Source organism: Etheostoma spectabile, chromosome 8, assembly GCF_008692095.1.
Source record: "Etheostoma spectabile isolate EspeVRDwgs_2016 chromosome 8, UIUC_Espe_1.0, whole genome shotgun sequence".
Taxonomy (NCBI): Eukaryota; Metazoa; Chordata; class Actinopteri; order Perciformes; family Percidae; genus Etheostoma; species Etheostoma spectabile.
This window is the reverse complement of record NC_045740.1, coordinates 32,192,213-32,216,236: the sequence shown is the minus strand read 5'-3', so window position 1 is coordinate 32,216,236 and position 24,024 is coordinate 32,192,213. Positions and strand designations below refer to the sequence as shown.

The following is a 24,024-nucleotide window of genomic DNA, read 5'->3' as shown; positions in this document are numbered from 1 at the left end:
TAGTTTTATCTCTTCTTCAATACAGCACAATGTTTATTTTGTAAATTATGGTCCCATTTATTTTAAATTTGCCAATACAGCAGGGCGTGGCTGAAAGAAGCCCGCAATGTTTATTCACGAGACTGTGTGCATTTAAACATCCATTAGCTTGTTTTCTTCTTAAACTTTGACTCATCTCACTGTGTTAATTGGAACATTTCATCATCTAAAAAGGTCTTGTTCAGCGTTCTGCCAATCAAGCTAGCTAGCTGACGTTTGCATTAGCCGGCACCTTAAAGTCTGCTGATTTTACCTGGAGGTCCCTGTCTAACAGTTGGTAAATCTCCTCCGGATGACTCGCTTCAGAAGAGTTGAAAATTGGCTACTTCCCCTCTTTAGTGTTTAGGTTAGCGCAGCGCCATTGCCACCATGAACTACACTGGTTCATTCTCCACATCTTCAACCTCTCATCAAAAACAGCAGTCCCCAAACCAAAGGCTGACGTCACAGATGCTATGTTCACAATTATATACAGTCAATGGTATGAACTCTGAGTTGTTAATTCCTTTGGCTGAAATGAGATTAAAAGAGCATCAAGTAATCTATAATTGGAACAGGCAGAGTGCATCAACATTGACAGAATGTCTTTCTACACAGGTCTTCAATCAATCAGTCCTCTGTGTGTGACACAAACATTAGTTTCCATTTATTAATAGAGCTGTCGAGATGCTCTGTCTGTGCCGTGCCCCTTCTGACCTGAATGGTATCCTGCCACCGAGACGACAGGAAGCGTCATCAGCAGGTCTCCAATGACTTCGGTTAACGTGTCTCTGATCTCTTCTGGTGTTTTATTGTCTTTCAAGTATTCGTCAACGATGAGGGTGTTTGCAAAGGAGGCCTGAAATAGGGAGGAAGGTTGGACCATTAGATGTATCTCTGAGGTAGTGGTGTTTTTCTACATCAACTTCTCATCAACAAGAAGGATGAATTCATGACCTTTACTTCAATTACAAATAGTGTAAACATTGTTCATATCTGATGTAATGACTACAATCAATGTGTTTGCCTGAAGAAGACAACCTTGTTGGTCAAAATGTTGCAGCATTAAAACTTAGGGTGCTTGCAAAAATCTTACTGCCGACAACCTTTCCTATCAATGTTATAATATGATAATATGTCAATTGAGCAGTTAATTATTTAAACTGTGTGACTCGCAGTCCGCCATTCCGACAGTCTCAAGGACTGCAATGTATTCTGGGGCCGTTGAGTAGGCCTGTGTAGCCCACAGTAAGCTTTTTGCCGGAGGAAGACCCAGTTCGGTTGAAATGTTGCAACACAATAAACGTATCGGAGTGCAGGCACCTCATTCTTTTAAGTTGCCGACAGAAACTGACATTACATAATATTGCTGATCTACTATATATTCAGGCATCTCTTGCGTACACAAAATCCTATGCAGTTGGAGGAACAATACCCAATACATACTTAATTTTAAATCATACTTATGAATAGGACATTAGTATGAAAATGGTAACTGACCCCTGGGCATGTATTAGAAGAACATGTCTGGAAAGACTCTTTTAGCTAATAGCATCAGTTTATGTCATGTACAGGGTGTTTTATTCCTGAAGAAAGTTCCTTTTTTCTTACTTTTTCAAGAAATGTTTATTTGCAGTATCCTTATCCTTATCCCTTATGTATTCCAACATTTTCCTGAAATTCATATTTTGTATTTTTTTGGACAGTTTTTCTGTATGTGAATTACTTTTATGAATTAGTGTTCACAAACTTGCATGTGTCAAGTTGATTTTAAATTTAAATTAAACTATTATTGATACTACCATCTTGGTTTGAATTAATAGTAAGATTTTAAAGGGGCAAAATAATAAGTCATGGTAAAAAAAAAAAATATATATATTTATATATATTAGATATAGAGGTAGTGATATACAGTGGGGCTTGAAAGTTTGGGCACCCCATGTAAAAATTTGTGCATTTGTGCAAATTTGTGCATAAAAAAGTTTGGGAACCCTGCAGAATTTCTAGGATGCACCCCCCCCCTTTGGAAAGCTGAGACCTGACAGTGTCATGGATTGTTCTCAATCATCATCTGGAAAGACCAGGTGAGTGAGTAAGATATATATATATATATATATATATATACACTACCGGTCCAAAGTTTGGGGTCACTTAGAAATTCCCATTGCACTCCATTATAGACAGAATCCCAGCTGAGATCAGTTGCATTGTTTTTTTAACCAGCGCAGTAATCAGATTACATTATGTGCTGACATAACTGCAAATAGGTTTGCCAGTGTTTTTTCTAGTTAGTTTTTTAAAATGATATCAGATTAGTAAACATAATGTGCCTTTGGATGATTGGATGAATGGTTGGTGATAATGGGTAATGTAGATATTGCATTAAAGATCAGCCCCCCCACTCAGATCAGCTGCTATTCTGTCTACAATGGAGTGGTATGGAAATTTTTAAGTGACCCCAAACTTTTGACCGGTAGTGTGTGTGTGTATAGAGAGAGAGAGAGAGAGAGAGAGAGAGAGAGAGAGAGAGAGGGGGTTGGAATGTGTTTGTGTGTGTATCTTAATTTGTAATATTATTTATTTATACCGCAACTGCCTTTTATTTTTTTTATAAAACACAGCAAGAAAGTTTCAGTCATTCAAAAAAACTGGTTAGAGCAGCAGGCAGTTTAAAAAAAAAAAAAAAAACTCCGACGGCAGAGATGCAACACGAGCAGCATTCTACCAAGCTACAAGGTATTAACTCTGCAGGGTGCCCAAACGTTTTTTGTGACATATTATATGAATGTCTAATCTGTAAATTGATGCCTTTTGGAGATTTTTCCATCTTTTCTTGGCTTCTTTAAGCACATTAATACAAATTTTTAAATAATGGGGTGCCCAAACTTTCGAGCCCCACAGTAGATATATAGAGTATATCTATAGCTATATATATTAGATATATAGACATGTTAGATATATGTGTACATATGGTATGTATATATACTATAAATACAGTATATGTAACATGTATGTACAAATAAACTGTAAATTATACAGATACAATAAATTATGTATAAATTATTAACGAGGAACAACAGCTACCATGGAGCTCACCCCTGTAGGATTGAACATGTTCACCACTGCCAGCACAGACGTTCTGTTCATACCGTGTTCCCAGCCGCGAGGGGCGAAGCTCTGGGATCAACATAAAAAATTGCTTCAAATTAGTTAAATTTGAGAAGGACAGAATGAAATGTCATGCGATGTGAGGGTGCGACTCAATCAGTTCAAGATTCTTCATTGCTTCTATTGGACTCTCTCCAGATTGTTTAGAATTGGTCTGAAAGACCCAATCCCCAAAAATAAAAACTGGCCAGTGCATCCCATTCCTAATATCTATGAATTTCATAAAGACATGTGCATCATAACCTTGATGCATAACCGGCACAAATTGTTGCAAAGAAAATCACAAAAATTGAAGAAATTAAGAGTTCAACGTTAAAATTTTGATATTTCTCAAAAGCAGAGATACCCCCCCCCCATGTTAAACCCTTGGACTTAATTAAAAAGGAGTAAAACGGTCACAGAAGCTGGGTAAAGTATATTCTGTCCAAATAATGGAGTGAAAGAATTGAGAACTGTGTGACCTGAGGCAGGATCCATCCAAACTCATTGTTGGTTATTCCCATCAGCACTGGAATCTTCAACATTTCTTTTCTCTTGAGAAGCTCCTGTGCTGTGTCAGTGAGAAACTCGCCGTCCACCACAGCTCCCAGGTAAATTTTCATCTAAACACAAAACAGAACTTACTGCTATTGAACATCAATGCTTCTTCATCCAAGTGGATGAAGGTAACCAAACCTTTAATGTGTTTACCAGCCAAGTGTGTTCACAGGCTGCCATCTTGTGGCTAAAAGTTGACCATGACACTTGAAATTCTGATCTGGAATTTAAACTGAACGTTGACAACATGATGATTCAGTTGGGTGGGGTTTCTATTAGTTTTTTTACCCTCCGTGGTTTTTTAACACACCAGCACCATATGACATAAAGATAAACACTTTTCTGGCTAATTTTGGCCTCCTAATTTAACTTAAACTACACTATAAATACAAGATAGAATGTAAGATAGAATAGAACATACAATCAACGAAACTAAAGAAAAATACATCTATAACATCTGCCTGCATATCTTCACAAAACCATGTACCTTTTTGGCTCCATCAACTAACTCATTTTCACTTTTCCCCCTGATGCACCGGACCAGTTCCTCTGTGCTGCTGCAGTCACATCCAGTAAGGTTGGCAACAATCTAGGTATAAGGAATAGATTAATAAAAATCACAACGGCATAAGTAAAGGTATCCTGCTAAAACAGTTCTAATTTATTTTCCTCTGGTACACATGTGAAGGTTATGACGGCAATGCATCACTTTTTCTCCGCAGGACACCCTAGAGAACACTATCATGTTTTCTCCACTGGCAGGACACCCTAGAGAACACTATCATGTTTTCTCCACTGACAGGACACCCTAGAGAACATCATCATGTTTTCTCCACTGACAGGACACCCTAGAGAACACTATCATGTTTTCTCCACTGGCAGGGCACCCTAGAGAACACTATCATGTTTTCTCCACTGGCAGGACACCCTAAAGAACACTATCATGTTTTCTCCACTGACAGGACACCCTAGAGAACACTATCATGTTTTCTCCACTGGCAGGGCACCCTAGAGAATTTCTGCTCTCCATTTTAAGGGCACTCATTAGTGTACAGCATCTTGTTTTCTCAACTAGAAGGGCAGCTTTGTTTTTTTTTTAAAGTTCATTTTGAACATGAGGGCACCAAGGGGGATTCATCTTGGTAGGTGATAATATGTCCATGTACTATGTCTTAATTCACCAAAGAGCCAAGCAATCCAGTTAATGCCTCTAAGTTCTGTCAGTACAAATACAGTACATGTTCAAAACAATGAGCATGCGTTTGATATGTTTTTAAATTCATTCTACTCTACTCAGTTTACATATTACAGTACCTTGGCATGTTCCAAAGCATGGTTTGTAGTGTAGGTCCCGATTGTTGCTACTCCACTTTGAAAAATTGCCCTGTGAAATAGTCCTTTTGCTTGTGGAGACAGAGTCTGTTCATATAGAATGATACATTACATATGCAATGACTTGACCAATGAATATGATAATAAGTTAACAATGCACTCATAAGCTAGCACTGAGGTTCACACATTTGGGTCACCTAAACATGTTAAAAATGCGTAAATGTATGTAACTAATGTGTTTCTTTTCTTCCAGTGATTGGTTTTCTTTACCAGTATGGATGCACTGATGCCTCCTGCAGACTCTCCAGCGACTGTGACAGTTTGCGGATCACCGCCAAAGGCCTCAATGTTTCCTTGCACCCATTTCAGAGCTGCTAGCTGATCCAAGAAACCCCAGTTGCCCCGAGCATGCTCGTCTCCAGTGCTTTGAAACAAGAAAAGTCAAGACACATCTTTTAGGTTTCTTAGAGAATTGTTCACAAAAAAGCTTCAAAAAACTGCTCAATGTAATACTGTAGATATTTTCAATTTCTTTCTTGAAACTAGACAGAAATGTGACGAGCAACACAATCCCTTACCTCAGGAACCCCAGAATGCCAAGGCGATACTGAATAACAACCATCACTATGTTTTCATAAGCAGCTAATGGAGCGCCATCATACTGAGAAGCTGCACCCATTGTCAGACCTCCTCCATGGATCCACACCATCACCTGACACACGGTACAATATAAGATACAACCATTTGTAGTGTGCCACCTACATTGTGATGTAAGATTGCATAGGCTAATTGAAAACTGAGATGAATATTTGTTTACAAAACGGTACTGCTTAGAGTCCCTTAAGGTGTGTCCATAAAACACTAAGAACTATGTGATTAATAGCATCGTAGCTAGTTGTAGTAAAAGCACTGTGAGTGGTTGAAATGTGAGGCCCTAGAGTAATTTAATGGAGCAACATGTAAAATGGTAAAAATGATTTTAATGTTTTTGTGTCTAAGTGTCAGATGGGAAAAACAACCTTTGACACTGGTCCAGTATTAAGCAAGATTGGTGATGTCAGCGGACACAAACATGGGCCCCAGGTTGAAAAAAACTATGGTAGTAACCCCTATAAAAAAAAAAAAAACTAATTGGAAATTGCTGTAACTGGCAGTTACCAAGCGGGCTAAACAAACTAATTCTAAAGATTGTTGTTCCCATCAGTTACTTAGACACATAAACATAGGAGAATAAGATCAAGTTATCCTTTAAAGTGTAGTGGATGAAAGATTTTAAATTCTCGCTTAAAAAAATAAGAGTTTAAAGCAATTGAACTGTTAATGAGAGAATAAGATATGAAAGGACAGATGAGACTGTAATATACTTATAGTTTGATTATAATAATCAAAAAGCACTGAAAGTAGGTGAAGTGTCATTTGGAATCAAGGTACTGAAAAAGGTCTAACTTTCAGGTGGTGTATCAGTAAAAGACAAAGAGATGTAACCCTTGTAAATGTCATAGTTGTCTGAACTTATCTATCATATAATCAAGCATATAATAAACTAAAGGGAGACTTGGCATATCTACCAAGAGCCTGGGTCTGACCGAGGTTTCTGCCTAAAAGGAAGTTTTTCCTCTCCACTGTGGCACTGTTGCTGCTCTGGAGGAAACTACTAGAACTGTTGGGTCCTTGTAAATTCTAAAGTGTGGTCTAGACCTACTCTATCTGTAAAGTGTCTTGAGATAACTCTTGTTATGAATTGATACTATAAATAAAATTGAATTGAAATTGAATTGAAATGTCAGTGGAGATTTACACTGAAAGCAATGGGAGACTTTTTAAGCACTGAAAGGAGTCAGTTAAGGTGTAGTCTTGCTTAGCCAGACCTTCCTCCACAGCACTGCGGAGGAAGGTCTGGCTAGTCCACACAGCATTCTGGGATGGGAGAAAAACGTGCTCTGGTTTGATTGCATTTCTTTAAACCAATCACAATTGTGATTGTGAACACTGATTCAGGGAGTTTTTTCTCTTCTGTTGAACACAGTGGCAGGTCATTTCTGACCCGAAGACAACTCAAAGGTTAAATGGTAAAAATCAAACACCAGTTGATTCTTTGTTTGAGTAAGTAACACATGTTGACATTACAGGGAGCAGCTCTTTACTCAGCAGAGAGACAGAGAGTGGACAAAATAACATGGACCACCAGTCCAGCAACATCCCAATTTACTCCCTCTCTTCATAATGTTAATGCTGGATTGTTTTAATGGATTGCATTTATAGTGTAAGGAAATTCTGTTACTTTGTCCACGCCTGTATACAATCACATACGATCTAGGTTTGTTTAACCTACTGGCAGTTTGTCCCCTTTTGTTGCCTCAGCAGGAGAGTACACGTTCAGATACAGACAGTCCTCTGAAAGCTCTGGTGGGCTGAATTGCATTGACATGGTCCTAGCAACACTCACAACCATCTCTGGGTCCTGGATACACCTTGAGAGAGAGAGAGAGAGAGAGAGAGAAGAAGTGTGTGCCAAGTATGTGGGGATGTTCTATGTATGTTCTGTACTCTTCAGTGATGCAAGTCAAGTTTATTTATATAGCACACTTCATTCGACAGTCGTAAACTCAATGTGCTTCAAAATAAAAGCAAGCAAGAAATAATTGGCTAAAATGAAGGCATGACAAAAACAAACGAGGTATTACATGTATACAAAATTAAGATTAGATAAAAAGGTAAAAACATGATAAAATAGTATTACAATCAAATATAAGTTGATTGTATATAATAATAATAAAAATAATAATAATAATAATAATAAGATATATATGTAATCATTCAAAAGGAATGATGATACAAATACAGATTCTATGATAAAACATAAACAGTTAACCCCACTTTAAGTCACCAAGTCTTACATGGGAGGCTGACGTGTGCCGTCTCTCTCCCCCTCCCAGGGCTCTGCATCCTGAGGAGCAGCCAGGCGGAGGGGCCCCACTGGGGGCCGTGCAAAGGGGATTCCTAGGTGTTGCTTCACCCTCCTCTCGGTGCCTTTCACCATAACGTATTGCCCTCTGATTCGGCCATTTTTCAGACAGACCACAGGGTCAGTGCTCCCTGCTGAAGATATACATGTATTTGTGATAAGAACCATACCATTGTTTGTACAAGGTTACAATTATTGATCATTTTAAATAAAATGAAATCTATAACTTCTTTCATTAATGTGTATGTACATCAGTTATATTATATTACGTTATCTTGACGACCTTAAACTTGCTTGAATCAGGTAATAGATATCACAGTGAACATCATGCCCAGCTTTGATTAATATCACAGTTATGTTATTGTTGTTTAATCATGTGAATATAAGTGTAGATGAATTTGGAAAGCATGCAATGTATTGAAGTTTTATCAGCAGTGACTGTTGCGGTCTGAGCAATGTGCAACAATGTACTGGACTCTCATATAATTTCCAGTTAATAATAGTAATAATAATAATAATAATAACAAGTATTTATATAGCGCTTTACATGGTACTAAAAAACACTTTACAGTAAAAGCAGCACATTTAGCCCATCAAAAACAGATGAAGCAATAAAACCAACATAAACATGTTAAAGGCAATTGAAACAATAAGAGTGGTAACTATCAGGTGAGAAATGTAAGACTATTGTATGTGGAGGCTAAACTAATAGTTTGTTTTTCACCATTGGTTGAATTCATTGCTCAATCCTTACTTCACACAGTCAGCAGCAGCAGCGGTCGTGGAATACACTGTGTTAACTTCTAATTGCATGTCAAAGTAGAAAAAGCATAGGTGTAATTATTAAAATGAATTCCATTTAAAATGCTGGCCTACTGCCACCCAGTCATGGCTTACTAGGACACTTGTATAGAACAAAGCCGTCCTTAATGTTATTATTAGCAACACCTTTTCATACTATGAAAACTCAAAATGTCTGCTGAAAGGGCTATGAGACAATGTTTCTCATTCATACGCTAAACATGGCAAGTTTTAAAGAAAATTTGGATCATTCAATAAGGCAGACTTGTCTGTGCTTTTCATGGAATGAGTTTAAAGATTTACGAGGAATGTGTTTATGGCATTTACTCTAACGGACTTTTTGGGACCGATTGGTGGGTTTTGCTGTGGCTACACTAGTAAGAGACAAGGAGGTTTAACCATGTATCAGATAATTAATATAGCTCATGTTACTGTGTGTTGTGAGCAGGGAACTTCATTTAATAATGTATGTGGTGTGCGTGATCATGTGGATGCGCTGACAGTGTTGTTATCATTACTTAGAATTCCTTAAGGGGGCGACAGAAACTACGCACTACAGCTTTAAGCTAGTACTGGAGAGACCAAAAAGGAGCATAAGGCACAATGCAATTTTAAGTGGTATTTTAGTAGTACTATTTTTTATAGTTCATATTTACTTAGGTTATTGCTTGTTTAGGGTTGCCTTCTGCACAAACCTGTGATTATTTTGTCAGCATTTTGCCATTTTCCATTTCTAGCCTAGTCTGGCTATCACCTGACCAAGCCAAGCTCAATAGATGTGAGACCGAGCTGCAGGGAGAAATCAGAGTGGGCGGGGTTTACAAAGTCGATATCTAGCCTGCCAACATAGTATATGACCAATAGAGGGTGGCAGAAGCCAGCTAACGGAACTTCCTTCACCACTCTACCCATTTGACAGTTAATTGACATTTCTTATTACATATATGCTATATTTGTGAGTTTTGTTTTTGTGTCTTGTATATCCAACAGAGGACAGGAATATCTGGCTGCAGCAGTGTTAGCCAAACCCACCGAATAATATACGGAAGGACAGTGCAGTTTTTTTTTGTTACGTGCATGTTTCTGAGTAAACTTTTTGAAATCCCTAACAACTCACTATGCATGTTCCAAACTAAAGAATCTAACTACTTCTTTCACCACTGGTTTCAAAAAGCTTACTTAGAAACATGCATGTACTGTAAGTGATATCCAACCCCCTTGGATTATTCGGTAGGTTTGGAGATTGGCAGCTCCTGAAAAGTTGACAATATTATAATACAATCATCCTTGGGCTGCTAAGATATTGTAAAATTGTAAAATGAACCTATATATTTGTCATCCATAGTGGCTGGTGCATCAGAATGTAAAATGAAGTGTTTTCTTACCTGGTGTTGCCTGTGCTATGGCTGTCAGCACAAGAAGGAGATAAACAATGAACTGTACTGTTCCCATCCTGACCGCTGGAAGAAAAGACTTACACTGTGCCTTCAGAGAAAAAGCCCTCTGCCCTATCCTGGCCTCTGGTACCACCCTGCCAACACACATGCACACAACTCTGACTCTAACTCCCACACACGCATCACAAACAAGCTCACTATGTCACAACCACAGCTCAGCATGAATAGTATTAGGTCTATTGATTTAACCTCCAAAGCACCACGGGAAGAACTGTGACCGCTGAGTCAAAAATGATAAAGTCCTGCTCTTTGACCACTACGGCTCAATGCTGCAAACCATACAAAAGTGATATAATACTTGGTCTACCTTCAGATGATGTAGTAGACACACAAAGTTCTTATCCGTCTGAGAGGCACTGAATAAGATTGGATTTTTTATGGAACAAAACAGTTAGAATACGTTCAAATGTTGTTTTCTCGGAGATGAAAACTCACATTAAAGAGCCTGAACACATACACAGGTGTTTATTGGGAATGTGGCTGATTGGAACTCTTCCAGGACTGTGTGGGTGTGGATAGACTTAGTGATTGACATCTTCCTGAGTCCACTGTTAGTGTCGTTGCACCTGTTAGAACAGGACAAATGGCACCTTTGTCATCCTTACTGGTATTGAGCCAGAATAACTGAAAACACCTGTGTGCGTGTTCAGAGGCTTAAAGTATATTCACTTTGGTTAGTTATTGCATTGTACACAGATTACATGGTTAGGTGTTATAAAAAGTAGAATTGGCAAACTATCGTTGATTTCTCAGCTGACTCATGCTGTTGTCCCGACTAGCTAATGGGGTGGTCGCCAATATTTAGACAGCTGGATGACATTCTTTTTGCACTTTCTCCTTCACTGTGAAGAAAAGATTTAGCAGTGTTAGACAGAGATGGGAAGTAACAAAGGTACTTTTCTTCTCCTTACGTTGTGTGTTGCTCTATAGTTCTGGCACATTTAAAGTCAGTTAGCTAAAGATTCTGTTGTTTGTGTTCTTCACCTGTTACCTAGGTTGCACGTTGCTTGATTGAAATGAAGCGTCAAAAGAGAGAAGTTGTCTCCATCCATGTTTTAACAGACACACCTGGGGTGAATCCACTCCTAATCTAGTCCTCACTAACATGTTTTCAAATCATTTCACTGGAGTTATTATTGTAAATGGCCAACTCCTGGCCAATGTGCTGGGGAACTTCTTCATTAATGTCTGTTTAGTAATTCATATTTTATCCTTCATTTTCTTTCCAGAAGCCATGTTGGAGCACACACACATACATGTAGATTCCTTTAAATGTTAAGGGGAATATTAAAAAAGAGAAACTGGATCTGTGAATTCTCAGAGAATCACAACTGAGTTCATATGTTGCTGCTCAGTCAGAGTCTTCTTAACCCCGTCCCCGTTTCTGTCCCAATAATCAGCAGTTTATAAAAAGCGTATTTTTCATGTCCACTGACGCTCCTCAGCGTGCTCTCTAGTAACGTGTGTGTGCTCCAGATAGCTTAGCATACACAATGGTTGTTATTCACATGGCTTCTTTTACTTTTATACTTTAAGTACATTTCCAAGCCTGGACTTATCTGTATCTGTACTTCTACTAAAGTACGGGAAGTGAGTACGTAGTTTATTTTTGACTTACTGGAGCACCAAATAAGAAAAAATGTGTTGAAGACAGTCCCCAACAAACACCCTATAGCTTGTTCACGTGACTATCATGAAGTGTGAAATTCATAGGCAGGAAGGAGGGCGGAAAGTGATGAATTAATATTCTACTTCAAATTGAAAATAGAGGAAAGTAACTTCATAAAAGAGTTGGACAAACCTGTGAGAAAATTGAAATGTAAAACCCTTATTTTTATTTCATGGGCCACATACGCCTAATTTGATCTCAAGTTGGCCAGACCAGTAAACCACTCCTGAAGGACCAGAAACTTTATTTCTTGTCAGCTTGATGTTGACCAATGCTAGTTGCTTCTGACACGACAGCGTTCTAAGGCCGCTGCAGGAAGAAAAAAATTGTTACGGACTTGGGTAGAGAGAGGGATAATATTCTGAGAAAAAACTCAGAATCTTTAAGATTGAAGTTGTAAATTTGGAATCGGAATTAATTTGTTCTCTGCAAGTTTCACTCTTTGCTAAATCATCCAGTGGGCCTGACTTGACCCTTTGGCGGGCCAGTTCTGGCCCACAGGCTGTATGTTTCACACGCCTGACCTAACTGAACACCTATTGGGATTTTGGAATGATGGGTTTTTACTACTTTCCATCAAACAGCAAAGGAAAGGAATACATTGAGGCAGAATAATGCTGTTCAGGGCACCTGGGTGGCACACGCCCATGTATCGAGGTAAACTCCTTGATGTGGGAGACGCAGGTTCAACTCCGGCCTGTGACCCTTTAATGCGTGTCGCCCCCCCTCCCTTTCATGTCTTCAGCTGTCTTTTAAAAATAGAGGCCAAAAAGGCCCAAAAGAACACTTTTAAAAAAAGCTTCCAGTGTAGTTCTACACATTTGGAGATTCAATGAAAGGAGCACTGCAGCAAGGAAACACTCAGGCTTTAGGTTGGGATATTGTCTATACAGGAATCTCCTCTCATTCACAGACTTGTAATATCAAACCTGCCAGCATGGCAAGTCTCCATGTTACTGCATTGTTAATTCCACAGAGCATAACGCATGAGATGTGCCTCAACACTGTAAAGTCACAGCGAGGTGCAGTCATGATGAAAGATAGCCACTAGGTGGCACCAGGGGATTAAACTGGTTAGAAGCCAACTCTCACACAACCCTGGATGGACTGAAACCTCATGGCATCAATCGGGTTCCTGGAATTATAATTCACGTACTTGGTTGTTTATTGCTATATGCAACGGAAATGTGAGATGTTCAGTAGTGCATGCCTCCTGTTATGTCAGTTATTACAAGTTATGGATGTATACAAACCTTCAAACAAAGTTCAAACATTTTCACCTCATGGATTTTGGTAATTAAGAGACCTTTCAAAGTGGAAATTATTTTTTAAATAGGTGCTAAATATACCTTTTGCAAATGAATTTACCATGTCCCTGCAAGGTTAAACCTACAGTATTAAAATGATCAATTAGTATCATGACAGAATATCAGACTGAAATACTATTCTACTGGGGATGTTAGGGCCTGAAAACCAGTTTTACCTTTGTTCAATGTGAATCCTCCATACAGGAAACTAAAGCCTGTCGTCAGCTCAAAAGGAAATCCTGGCTAATCTCATGTCTCTATCACAGTTAAATAAGAATACAAACAATACTATGCATTTCCAACTGGATAAAAGAAGAATTTTGAATACCATATGGGTGACATTAGGTGTTACAGTGTGTCAACCTAATTACCATTAGGGTGACACACTGTTTAGATTAATTACATGAAAATCAAAATTTTTAATGCCATGAGTGCCACAAACTTCCTAATCCCTTAGCCTCCCATTAGAAGACTATGCTATTTTTCTTTATTTGAGGTAAAACACAGTACAGTTTATGACAGCATTTCATAAACAAAAAATTGGAGGTAAAAGGTGTTTCACAAAACAATAGTAATATACTTTAAAAGTCTGTTTTGACATATTCAACATATCCCTAATTTTTTTTAACAAAATGGGGATTTAATAAGAATGCATATATCATAATGGGACAAAAAATAAATAATATTTCGCAATAAATATTTAAAGTAAATGAATTATTGTATATACAGCATATACAATCAACTTTTCTGAGAATATTTAAACGATTTACCTATGTTTTGATTTATGTTATGTAGTTGAATGATCTTGCAGTTGAAGTATGAGTATAACATGTATTTTATTTTGAAAGACTAAAAAAACAAAACGTGCTTTGCATGGGACGAGTTTGAACCAATAGGAGATGAGTGCGGTGCCATACGTCAGACGTAAGGGGCGTCCTAGAGAAGCGTCGTCTCCTCGGTAGTTAGCGGAGTTGACTGTAGCGGCCGAGCTCCTCTGGAAGTGGCTCCCTGTCTCAGTGACAGTACAGGCGGACGGAGGGGGCGGACCGGCGAGACGAAACTTCACAGAAACCATTAGCAGTCACTTCGTTGACCTCCATAAAACTGTTATTATTTATCAGCGTTAATATTTCTGACGACAGGCAACTGTGTCTGCTGACAGACGCGCCAAGGCTTGCGCGAGGCGGCTCGCCCGGCAAAGGAATAACGTAAGCAGGAAAACGGAGAGAAAGGTGAGGAGAAGAAGAGAAAGAGGAGGGCAGTGAGCAGTAAGCAGACCCAGCCACAGGTAGCCCCACGTAGCCCCACGCTAGCCGTCGTGGCAGAAGATCTCAAAGTGCAGACGGGTCATGCGGATTTCTCCGGTCGCTGATCGGAGCGCCGCGTCGCACCAATAACCGGGGGGGGGGGACAAGAGAAGAACCCGAAAACAGAAGAAGCCAGACCGCTTCTCTGCCACTACGTCTGTCCGTCCAGTCAGCGGGAAGAGGAGAGCCACCATGTCCCGGAGGAAGCAGAGCAAGCCCCGGCAGATAAAGCGTAAGAACCTTCCCGCTCTCGCTTCATGGTGTAACGCGTAACTTCGTTTTCTTGTGAGAAGTTGGAGTTTGGAGGGAAGAAGCCGCTTCGGTTGAATTATGCGTTCACTATAAAAGTTAGAAAGTTGAAAGTAAGTAGAATAAAACCAGCACACTGTGTCCACAGTAGTTTTATCACACCGTTTTTCTGGGTAAGTGTGTCCTAAAACACTACCTGGACCATTTGGTAATATCAGAAAATGTAACCTTAAAGTAGCCTACAAGTTCAATTGAGTTTAGATATTCTGAAACCTTTTGTCAGAAAAGCCGAGGTTTGAAATGTATTTGATATTTAAGCGCCACTTGGGCAGCCTCGCTATCTGACTGGGGAGGAACACAGCACAAGTTTTCATTTATTAGCCTGTAAAGAAAGCTTTGTCCATCGGCGGCCCTGGCTTCCTGTTTAATTCTGTTGGGGAAACGTCAGTGCTCTCTGAAGAAGCCGATGTGAACAGAGATAAAGCAGCGATCCGATGTGAGCCCAGATAAAGATTAAAATTGGATCTTTTTATTTGTTTTGTGTCTGAGGCAGCGCCGAGGCCGCTGTTGCATTTTCCCCCTGGCTTTTCACTTCTCTTTCCCAGAGATGGGGCGTCAGATAGGCCGCCTGCTCGATCTCCCCTGCTGATAGCTGCTTACAATTGGATCTTTTTTTCATCTATCCCTGTAACTCAATAATGCATCTTCTGGCCTTTTCTTGGTGTGGCGAGTGGCTGGTCCTTGACGAGTTCTTCCTGTTCATAAAACGTGTGAAGCTTTATTGCTGATGACTGATGTTCAAAGTTGATATGAAGCATATTAATGATGTTGTGATAGGCTGAGCTGATGAAGAGTCTCAGTCTAAATGTAATGTGGCCTATCTATTTGGAAGCCAGAGCTGGAATGGAAACATGACATCAGCAGGACAGTTTGTTTGGTAAGTTATCTCACTGAGCAAATAATGATATCTTGTCATCAGTGATTGTGTCACTGTGTTCCTAGAAACCGGGTGTCTAAAAGCAACATCTGGAGGGTTGGGGTTTGGTATCATCTTGCAGTTCTATATGAAAATAATCATTTGTCATTTCTGACTAAATAACCAGATTAAGTATCCTTGCTCAGGTGGCAGTGGTGTATTTTCTCTTAGATGTCTGATTTTAGAAATAAATACATCCAATGGCAGTGATCAACGTTTTTTTGTGTGCTGCAAACCACTGTTGTTTTTGTTGGCCGGTTTTTATTAGTTTTAGTCTTTGTGTCAAGCTGTCATTTGAGTTTTTATTAGTTTTAGTCAAGTTCAAACTCTTTTTAGTCTAGTCAAGTTTCAGTCGACTAAGTCTGAGCATTTTAGTCTTATTTTAGTCAGAATTATCCATGACAGTTTTCCTAACTGATTTTTGAAAACTGATGATGGTACATACAGTGATCAACTTTTTTTCGTACTGCAAACCTCAAATGTGAGCTTTGTTGAGATCAAAAGGTCAAAGGGAGCAAGAAGCATTACTATTATGTCATTACTATGTCACTAAGATGTAAGGGTGGGAATCACCAGAGGCCTCACAATATGATATCATCACAAAACTTATGTCACGATACGATATCACGAAACTTATGTCAAAATACGATAATGGAACTTATGCCACGATACAATATCATCACAGTATTTATGTCATGATACAAAATCATCACAATACTTATGTCACAATATGATATCCTGATACAATATCATCCCTATACTTATGTCACTGTATATCATCACAATACTTGTGTCGCGATACACTATCATCGCAGTACTTGTCTCACGATATCATATCACCACGACACTTGTGTCATGATGCGATACCATCACAATACTTCCAGCCAGGGCCTGAAATTAACACCCGCCCATCCGCCAAGTGTGGGTGAATTTTGCAATTGGGGGGTAACACTGTCAATCTACCTGCCACGTTGGCTGGTAGCCAATGAGAATTGATTGATTCAGACGAGTAACTTTCAGTAAGCAGGTTTTGCAGTTGCTTACTGGCCCCCTATCGCCGGGGCCCCCTTTAGCATTTTCAATACTCGCGACAGTCCCAGCAGTCCCACGTGCAGCCACGGACCAAGCGGGAGTGAGAACGGGTCCAATTCATTTCCTTCTTTCTGATATGAAGACGAGACGCGTGGGACTCAAAAATGTCTCCAACAAAATGTACAGCGAAAGACGTCCTGCCAACCTGTATACATTTTAACATCCGTGTACGCTGTAAAGTTTTTTTCACTATGAAGACGTTGAAAGTTCCTGCTGTTTACATTGTGTCGGCTCGTTGCAGCGGGCGGGGCTGCTCAGCTCCCCCCACGACTGGAGCACACACACAATCACAAACAGTGGATACTGGAAAAACTGCAGATGAGACGTACAGGACAACCTAAATTGAGGACAACTACATTGTTGAAGGTGCAATGATAAGTTAAAGTCCAGTAAGTACTTTATCAAACGGTATGATTGTGTGTCCCATCCCAATTCCTGTTTTTCACCTTTCATGAGGCAAAAAGGTGGTAAAAAGTGACAGTTGGTCAAAAAAGTTAACTTCATGTCCTGCTTGTTGCGATACTATATCATCACGATACTTATATAACTATACAATATCATTACGATACTTATGTCACAATACAATATTGCGATTTTAAACCTATTGCAATATTCTGCGATATATTGCAATTTATAACCTTTTGTTTTCCAATTTCAAATGATGTCCCCAAAAGGAAACTTTGTTTTATCTAAAAAGAAACATTTCTTTGTTTGTTCATCTCACTTAAAATTGTATTGCTGCAAAACGGGACAAACTGACCAACACATATATATAGATCGATACTTGGCGTCTATGGATCAATACAGTATTGCCGCAGAAAAAATATCCAGATACTATGCTGTATTGATTTTGTTTCCCCCCCACTCCTACTATGTTTCCTGCAAGTTACAGTACACCTGTACCTGCAAACTGGGGATGAACAATACCTTGTCTCAATAAGCTAGGTGCGAGGTTTTTGTCACTTCATTTTGCCAGCTACGCATCTAATTAAATTAATTCTGTGAGTTGGTCAAGTTACAAAATGAAAGGTTGTCTGATTAATAGGCTTGTTGTTTTCCAGCTTTCTGTATCTTTACTGCCCTACCACAGAAGGCAACACTCTGTGGAACAAAATAGAGAGTTAGCCGGGGCCTTCTGCTGCTCAACAACACTAACAGAGTGAAGGGGCCCCCTCTACATAGATGATCTCGGTGGTTGTCTCACTTTAATATCAGGCAGCTAACAAGTAGTTTCATAGTTGTTGTTGAGTGTAAATGACAGGCAGCACATACACAAACACACAAACACACAAACAGATAATAGATAGTTTTATTGTGAGTTGCCCAGTGTTGGAGATACGGGCTGTAGAGATGTTGCTCCTCTCTCCAACAGGATGTAGTTGTGCTCAAAGGGCCTGGACATTTTTAAAAACTCAACAGCAATGCCTCTTTCCATAAATCATGACCCAGTTACTCAGAATAATCCACATACCTGGTTGGTTGTGAGCAGTTTCATGTAGGAACTATTTTCTTTCTTCCTAACTTCATTCGCCAACCGCATCACACCGCATATGGAAGCGTACTTATGTAAGAGATGCTCGTCCTCCTCTGCTGAGCTGTAACTGTTACAGTGACTGCTCACCTGAGCTAGCTAGTGTTACAGCTCACCAGGTCATGATTTATGGAAAGAGACTTTTCTGTTGAGTTTTGCACATGTATTTTTTGGCACTTCAGCACCACAAGCCCAGTGTCATCTAGTTTCATTACACATGAAAGAAGGCACTGTATCTTCAACACGGGGTATCATGCACCAAAACAATCCAGCACTGCAGGTGAGAGGAAAAATATGAATTTTTTATTTTGGGGATTGGGATACACAGAAAGCCATTATATACATATAAATATAATAATAATAATATAGTGCCACCATCGGACCACATTGAGAAATGTAAAGTATACCCCTAATGAATGCGGGTTAACTGTTTAATCATTAGCATTAGCTAGCTAACCTGGACTAACAAACGTAATGCTCTTGGTTGCTCATTGCCCATGACCATAAGGTGTTCATTCCTTCCTACTACTGAAAAGCACTTTGTGACCCCTCTTGTCTGTGAAAGGTGCAATATAAATAAAGGTTTCTTACTTACTACTAGATGCAGTTAAAGTTATTGTCTGCTGCTCACTTTCTACTGTAAGTTGTCCCCTAATAGTACTGAACTCATTGACGCCATCTCTTGTGATCAAGCACATTTGCTGAGTTGCCATTATGGATTTGTCTTGATGAGGTTCTCTGGTGTTCCACTGCAAGTAGTCCATGTAGTCTGTTACTTGCTTGTTTTTCAAATGTTTCCATTGAGAGGCCTATCAGCTGTGGACTCCCAGCAGGCACCTATGTACAGTAAAGCCAGCAGCGAGGCCTGGAGATGTATCCCAGAACCTGAGGCTGATAAACCCAGGCTAGACTTAGAGAGAGAGAGAGTGTGTACATGTGTGCCTCTCAGGGGCGTTGTGGCTGTCTCTATCAGTGCTTCTGGTCCACTATGCTTCCCTGTGCACAAGGCCCCGGCTGCAGTTGAGGCCAGCCAGGCTCTCAGCCCCGTGACTCTCTTGTGATTTGGCAGACATTTTGATAGAAAAGAGTGAGGAGTGATAAGGACTTTGTTCGACTGGGGTGTGTGGGGGTTCAGACGAGGTGGGGGCTGCTGGTGTTACTACTACTACCACTCCTATTACTTACTAATGCAGTGTGTCTACTAGGGTAGCACAACATGTTGTTTTTTATTTTTTTAATTGCCATCACGATATGAACTGTCTTAATATACATATCACAAAAGGCAGTGACATATGAGAGATTCAGAGATTTTTTTGTGTTAGTTGAAGGAAAATATGAGTAGAAAACTACACTTTAAATGTATCTGTCATTCTTTTCTATAGGTGGCTTTTATATTCATTTCAATGTTCAATTTGTTGAATAAAAGAATGTTTAAGATGATTTCCTTATTGCATATTTTACTCATCGTGCAATCCTAATGTCCACCATGTTGTTTTGAGCATGCTGCTTTCTGTCGCTGATATGACAAATTCCAGTCAGGTCACAGTGTTGTTGGGTTGAGTTTCACCATCACAGTAATCCTTTCTAAATATGATTTATAACACACATTGATGTAGTTTGATAGAGTTCCATTACAAGGGTAAAGCTGTTGTTAAAGTTATTGTAATTAGTCATTCCTTTCTTCTTCTCTTCTTAGCTCTGCGTAAATAAGAGTGTTTTGGTGTTCATCTGCTGTAAATGCAAACTCAACTCAACTCTTCCTGCAGCAGTGTCATAGTTAAAGCCCCCCCCCCCCCCCCCCCCCCCCCCCCCCCCCCGCAGAACCCTCTGGAAGGCATTTTTCTACCGTGAATATTAGCCACTATAGGTGCTAGCTAACCACCAACAATAGACTCCAGATGAAATGTCTAAAACTACAGCTTTATTAAATGTATTAATGCAAAATGGAGGACACTAGGAAGCTGGTCTGAATGGATAGCCATGGCAGCAAACATCCCAGAAGTAACGCAAGGGAGTATTTTTGATTCGACAGTAGGGAAAGAGGTAGCGTAAAGCTCCTATTATGCTTCTGCAGAGAGACACGTACAGTAAACGTCTTTGCAAACCCACATAGAGAAGGGTGTTATTGGTAACCACTTGCAGAGGAGCTGATGTGCACGTCACTGACATCTCAATTACTGGTAGTGTGATAATGTGCGTCAAGTGAGCTGATTGGTTGAAGAATTAAAATGCAAATGTTATACTCCAAATCTGTACAAGAATAAAAAGAAACTGCTACTCCATTTGTCTCCAAATGACGCCCCCTGTGTAGCCCAGAAAAGCATGTTTCAGCCAGTTAATCATTCTGTTAATCTGAAGTCACCTGTTGTCACTTAGTGAGGCAGCGGAGGCACTGTGAATGAAAAGAATGTTAGTTTTAAAACTAACATTCTTTTCATTCACAGATTGAGATTGTTATGACACTGGCTTTTTTAGAAAAGTGGTAGCCCTATGATAAGGTGAAGGCTACAGGTGCTTTCTGCCATTTGCGGGAACCTCTAACCTCCAGTACATCCTCAAGACAAACAAGTGATAAGGGCTGGTTATTTACCAAAATGTGTCTGTACCACTGAGTATCAAAAACTGTCTGGAGTACTGAAGGTTGGCATCGAATGTCTGTTCAAAGTTATAAGGTTGTTGACTTATTCTTTGTCAGAACTCTTCCTTGTACCCAGGCCCAGTCCCACAATTGATGTACTTGGGTAGTTTACTCTGTAGCGCTGGAGGAGCAAAGCTTCCCTCCCCTGAATCTCTAAACTGAAATAACTTTGGTAAAAACCTTAATAAAAGCAACAATTAACAACAAAAACCACCCACCCGCAATGGACACATTAAGCCAACATAGCATGAATATCTTTTTAATTTTTTTCCTCCCAGCAACAATGGATTAGGTCCAGTGCTTTCAGTGGGCCCATAGTTGAAGAGGAGAAGCGGGTGTTTGTGTAGCAGATAGATATTTGTCTGTGTCTCTTTGTGCGTCATCCTCCCCAACGGTTGGTGATCTCTCAGCCTGATAAGGCTTCTCTCCATGATGGGGAGATAGGAGGCCGGCTGGCAGCTCACTGAGGCTCGATCCCTGGGCTTATATTTTGGCGGTTAAGATGGGAGACGTGATAAAACCTGGCGGCGATCGCTGCTGCTGATATCGCAGAAAGTAAGAGAGAGAGAGAGTGAAAGAAAGAGGGATTGGAGGTTGGGCAGATGGAAGGAGAGATGGAGGATGGAGGGCACATTGTGATTACATGGAAAAGTGTGTGGAATACATATAGCTGGTAGATGAATGTGTTGTGGTGTGTTTTTAATGGCAGCCCCGCCAGCTCTGCTGCTGCCCCACCCCTTTTGTGAAAGATGTTTGGGGCTGATAAGGAGGCCTGCTGATGGTAGATAGATAACGCCTTGCAGATCCACACTACTGATTGTGTGTGTGTGTGTGTGTGTGTGTGTGTGTGTGTGTGTGTGTGTGTGTGTTGTGTGTGTGTGTGGTGTGGTGTGTGTGTGGTGTGTGTGTGTGTGTTGGTGTGTGTTGTGTGTGTGGTGTGGTGTGTGTGTGTGTGTGTGTGTGTGTGTGTGTGGTTCCTATGACATCAGTGCTAGAGCTCAGAGGTCAGCGTGAATAATAAGCTGCCTCCCACAGCTTAAAGCAAACCGGGACGCCTGCAGAGTCCAGACAAGGAAATCACCACACTGACCTCCTCCTCCTTATCTACTTTTTGTCTTTCTTTTATAAAACTTAGAGCTTTTTGAAGAGGTGTTTTCAGATTTCTGAAATGACTCCTGTCGAGTGTGTTGCAGCCGAAAGGAATGTGTTACTGTGTTTTTGTTTTTAATCAGTAGTCTGACAAGGCCCAGGTCATGTGATTGTTCTATGGACGCACAATTTAGAGATTAATTCATTCTTTGTAAGCCAAAGTGAAATAAAACACACAAGCACGTCTAAATTCCAAGCACACACTCTCACACAAACAGAAGACTCATGCAGCGCCTTGGTGGCTTTCCCCTGTGTTTTTTCTGCTTCTTTGTTCTGCTTTTAGCTTGATGTGAACTTTTGATAAGCTGCAGGGCCTGATCTCCGGTGCAGATAGAGATCGCCAAGTGTGATTAGAGTTGTTATCAGGCTGGAGCAGGCAGGAGCCGAGGCTCCACCGCAATAACAACAGGCCCAGGCAGGAGCAGCCGGGGTCCGGACCCTGGCAATCAGTTCCAGCCCTAATGGGATTAATGTTGTTGTATAATTAGATGATAGGTGTGAATGCATTTCTTTTCTCCCTCTATCTTTTCTCACTCATTCAAAACTCCCCATCCTCCTCCTTTTTCTCCCCTCCCCTCCCCTCGTCTCTCTCTCCCCTCCCTAACAAGCATTGTCATTGATTAATTTAATTAAAATTAATACCACATATTACTCATTCCAGATTCTGTGTAAGATAGTGCAGACATGTTGGGACATTTTGGTGTTCATTGATGATTATCTGCAGGGTGATTTCTTTTTTTTAAATATTCTTTTCTGTTAAAGGCGTAAAACTTGAAGAGCGTACAGTAAGCTGGAAGAAGAAAAAGAGGAAAGTGACAGCATCAGCGGGTTGACTCACACTGGGTTGATTCTACTGACAGATATTAAACTGGCGAGATGGTGACTGATTAGGTATCGGATGCCAACAATTCTCATGCTCACGATGAGATGGCTCGGTTTGAGAGTTGCATATGACTGCAAACATTCACACCCATAAGCATGCATATTATCTGCAAGGAGGTGGACAAAATACAGTTTTAAACACTTTTCAAACACAGGCGTTTTCATATGTGTAGTTTGTCAAAGCAGCCCTGATTGGACCTCCTTAAGATTGCTTTCACTTCTTTGAAGGTTGAAGAAGTTGAACATTTACTTTCCATAATGGTTCAATAATGTCTTTATCATGGGACCAAAACATGAATTGAACTTGACATATACATTGTGGATTTGTTTTCTTTGTGCTCTAGTGTAAGGTTTTAGCTTCCTTGCATTAATGCATGTGTTTGCAATGTGACTACCCGTGCAGCGTTGACAGAGTGTGTGCATGTGCATGGTCAGATACGCCAAAGGGGGAAGTTGGCAGGGTTATAGAGGAAACACCGTTTGTGTCTGGTGTGTGGATGAGTTATTACCCTTTCCTGCTATTTACCCAGGGGACGGCCTCGTTGTGAATTATGGTTCCCCAACTCAGCGCAGTTGTAAACGGTGTCACCCTTGACCTCAGCGCTGATGACTCCATGTATGCGGGAGGCGAGAAAAACATTAGCCTGGCTAACAGTAGCGTAATCTACGTCCAACTGTTTGCTCTAGCAGTAATTACCACTCTGCCAGCTCTTCCCAGGGAGCTTTGTGAGGGCTTAACTCACGGCTGACGTGCTCCCTGTTCCAGACGCTGGACGTTTAACTAGTGCTACCCAAGACTCCAACAATCCAAGCCTTCTTCTCCATCCATGAAAACAGGCTTAAGGACACATCTGATGGTCATCATGCAAGGTTGTTTATCAACATTTGACAGATGATGTTTATATCTATCTATCTATCTATCTATCTATCTATCTATCTATCTATC

At 40.2% G+C, this 24,024-nt stretch overlaps 4 protein-coding genes across 6 annotated transcripts in view; 2 read left to right on the top strand and 2 right to left on the bottom strand.

Moving 5' to 3' along the window:
* LOC116693409 (carboxylesterase 5A-like) overlaps positions 1-10,463 on the bottom strand; it is a 25,872-nt gene extending 15,409 nt beyond the window's left edge. The window contains exons 1-10 of one of the 2 annotated variants that reach the window (XM_032522360.1): positions 10,207-10,463; positions 7,953-8,154; positions 7,388-7,526; positions 5,634-5,767; positions 5,326-5,479; positions 5,038-5,142; positions 4,211-4,312; positions 3,648-3,788; positions 3,115-3,195; positions 736-877 (exon numbers count right to left, since the gene is read on the bottom strand). In XM_032522360.1, the coding sequence (XP_032378251.1) occupies positions 736-877; positions 3,115-3,195; positions 3,648-3,788; positions 4,211-4,312; positions 5,038-5,142; positions 5,326-5,479; positions 5,634-5,767; positions 7,388-7,526; positions 7,953-8,154; positions 10,207-10,366 (1,360 nt within the window). In that variant the 5' untranslated portion in view covers positions 10,367-10,463. The remainder of the gene's footprint in view (positions 1-735; positions 878-3,114; positions 3,196-3,647; positions 3,789-4,210; positions 4,313-5,037; positions 5,143-5,325; positions 5,480-5,633; positions 5,768-7,387; positions 7,527-7,952; positions 8,155-10,206) is intronic. The other variant, XM_032522361.1, reaches the window with a different exon arrangement.
* LOC116693433 (uncharacterized protein KIAA0513-like) overlaps positions 1-24,024 on the top strand; it is a 453,101-nt gene that overhangs the window by 29,425 nt on the left and 399,652 nt on the right. The window lies entirely within an intron of this gene.
* Positions 1-24,024, bottom strand: part of LOC116693434 (uncharacterized protein KIAA0513-like) — a 453,088-nt gene that overhangs the window by 57,595 nt on the left and 371,469 nt on the right. The window lies entirely within an intron of this gene.
* The window catches only part of LOC116693371 (zinc finger protein ZFPM1-like), a 143,751-nt gene continuing 133,935 nt past the window's right edge, over positions 14,209-24,024 (top strand). For both annotated transcript variants that reach the window (XR_004332909.1, XM_032522294.1), the window contains exon 1: positions 14,209-14,793. Coding sequence is in view for 1 of the 2 variants with exons in the window: in XM_032522294.1 (XP_032378185.1) it covers positions 14,754-14,793 (40 nt within the window). In the remaining variant the exon portion in view is untranslated. The remainder of the gene's footprint in view (positions 14,794-24,024) is intronic.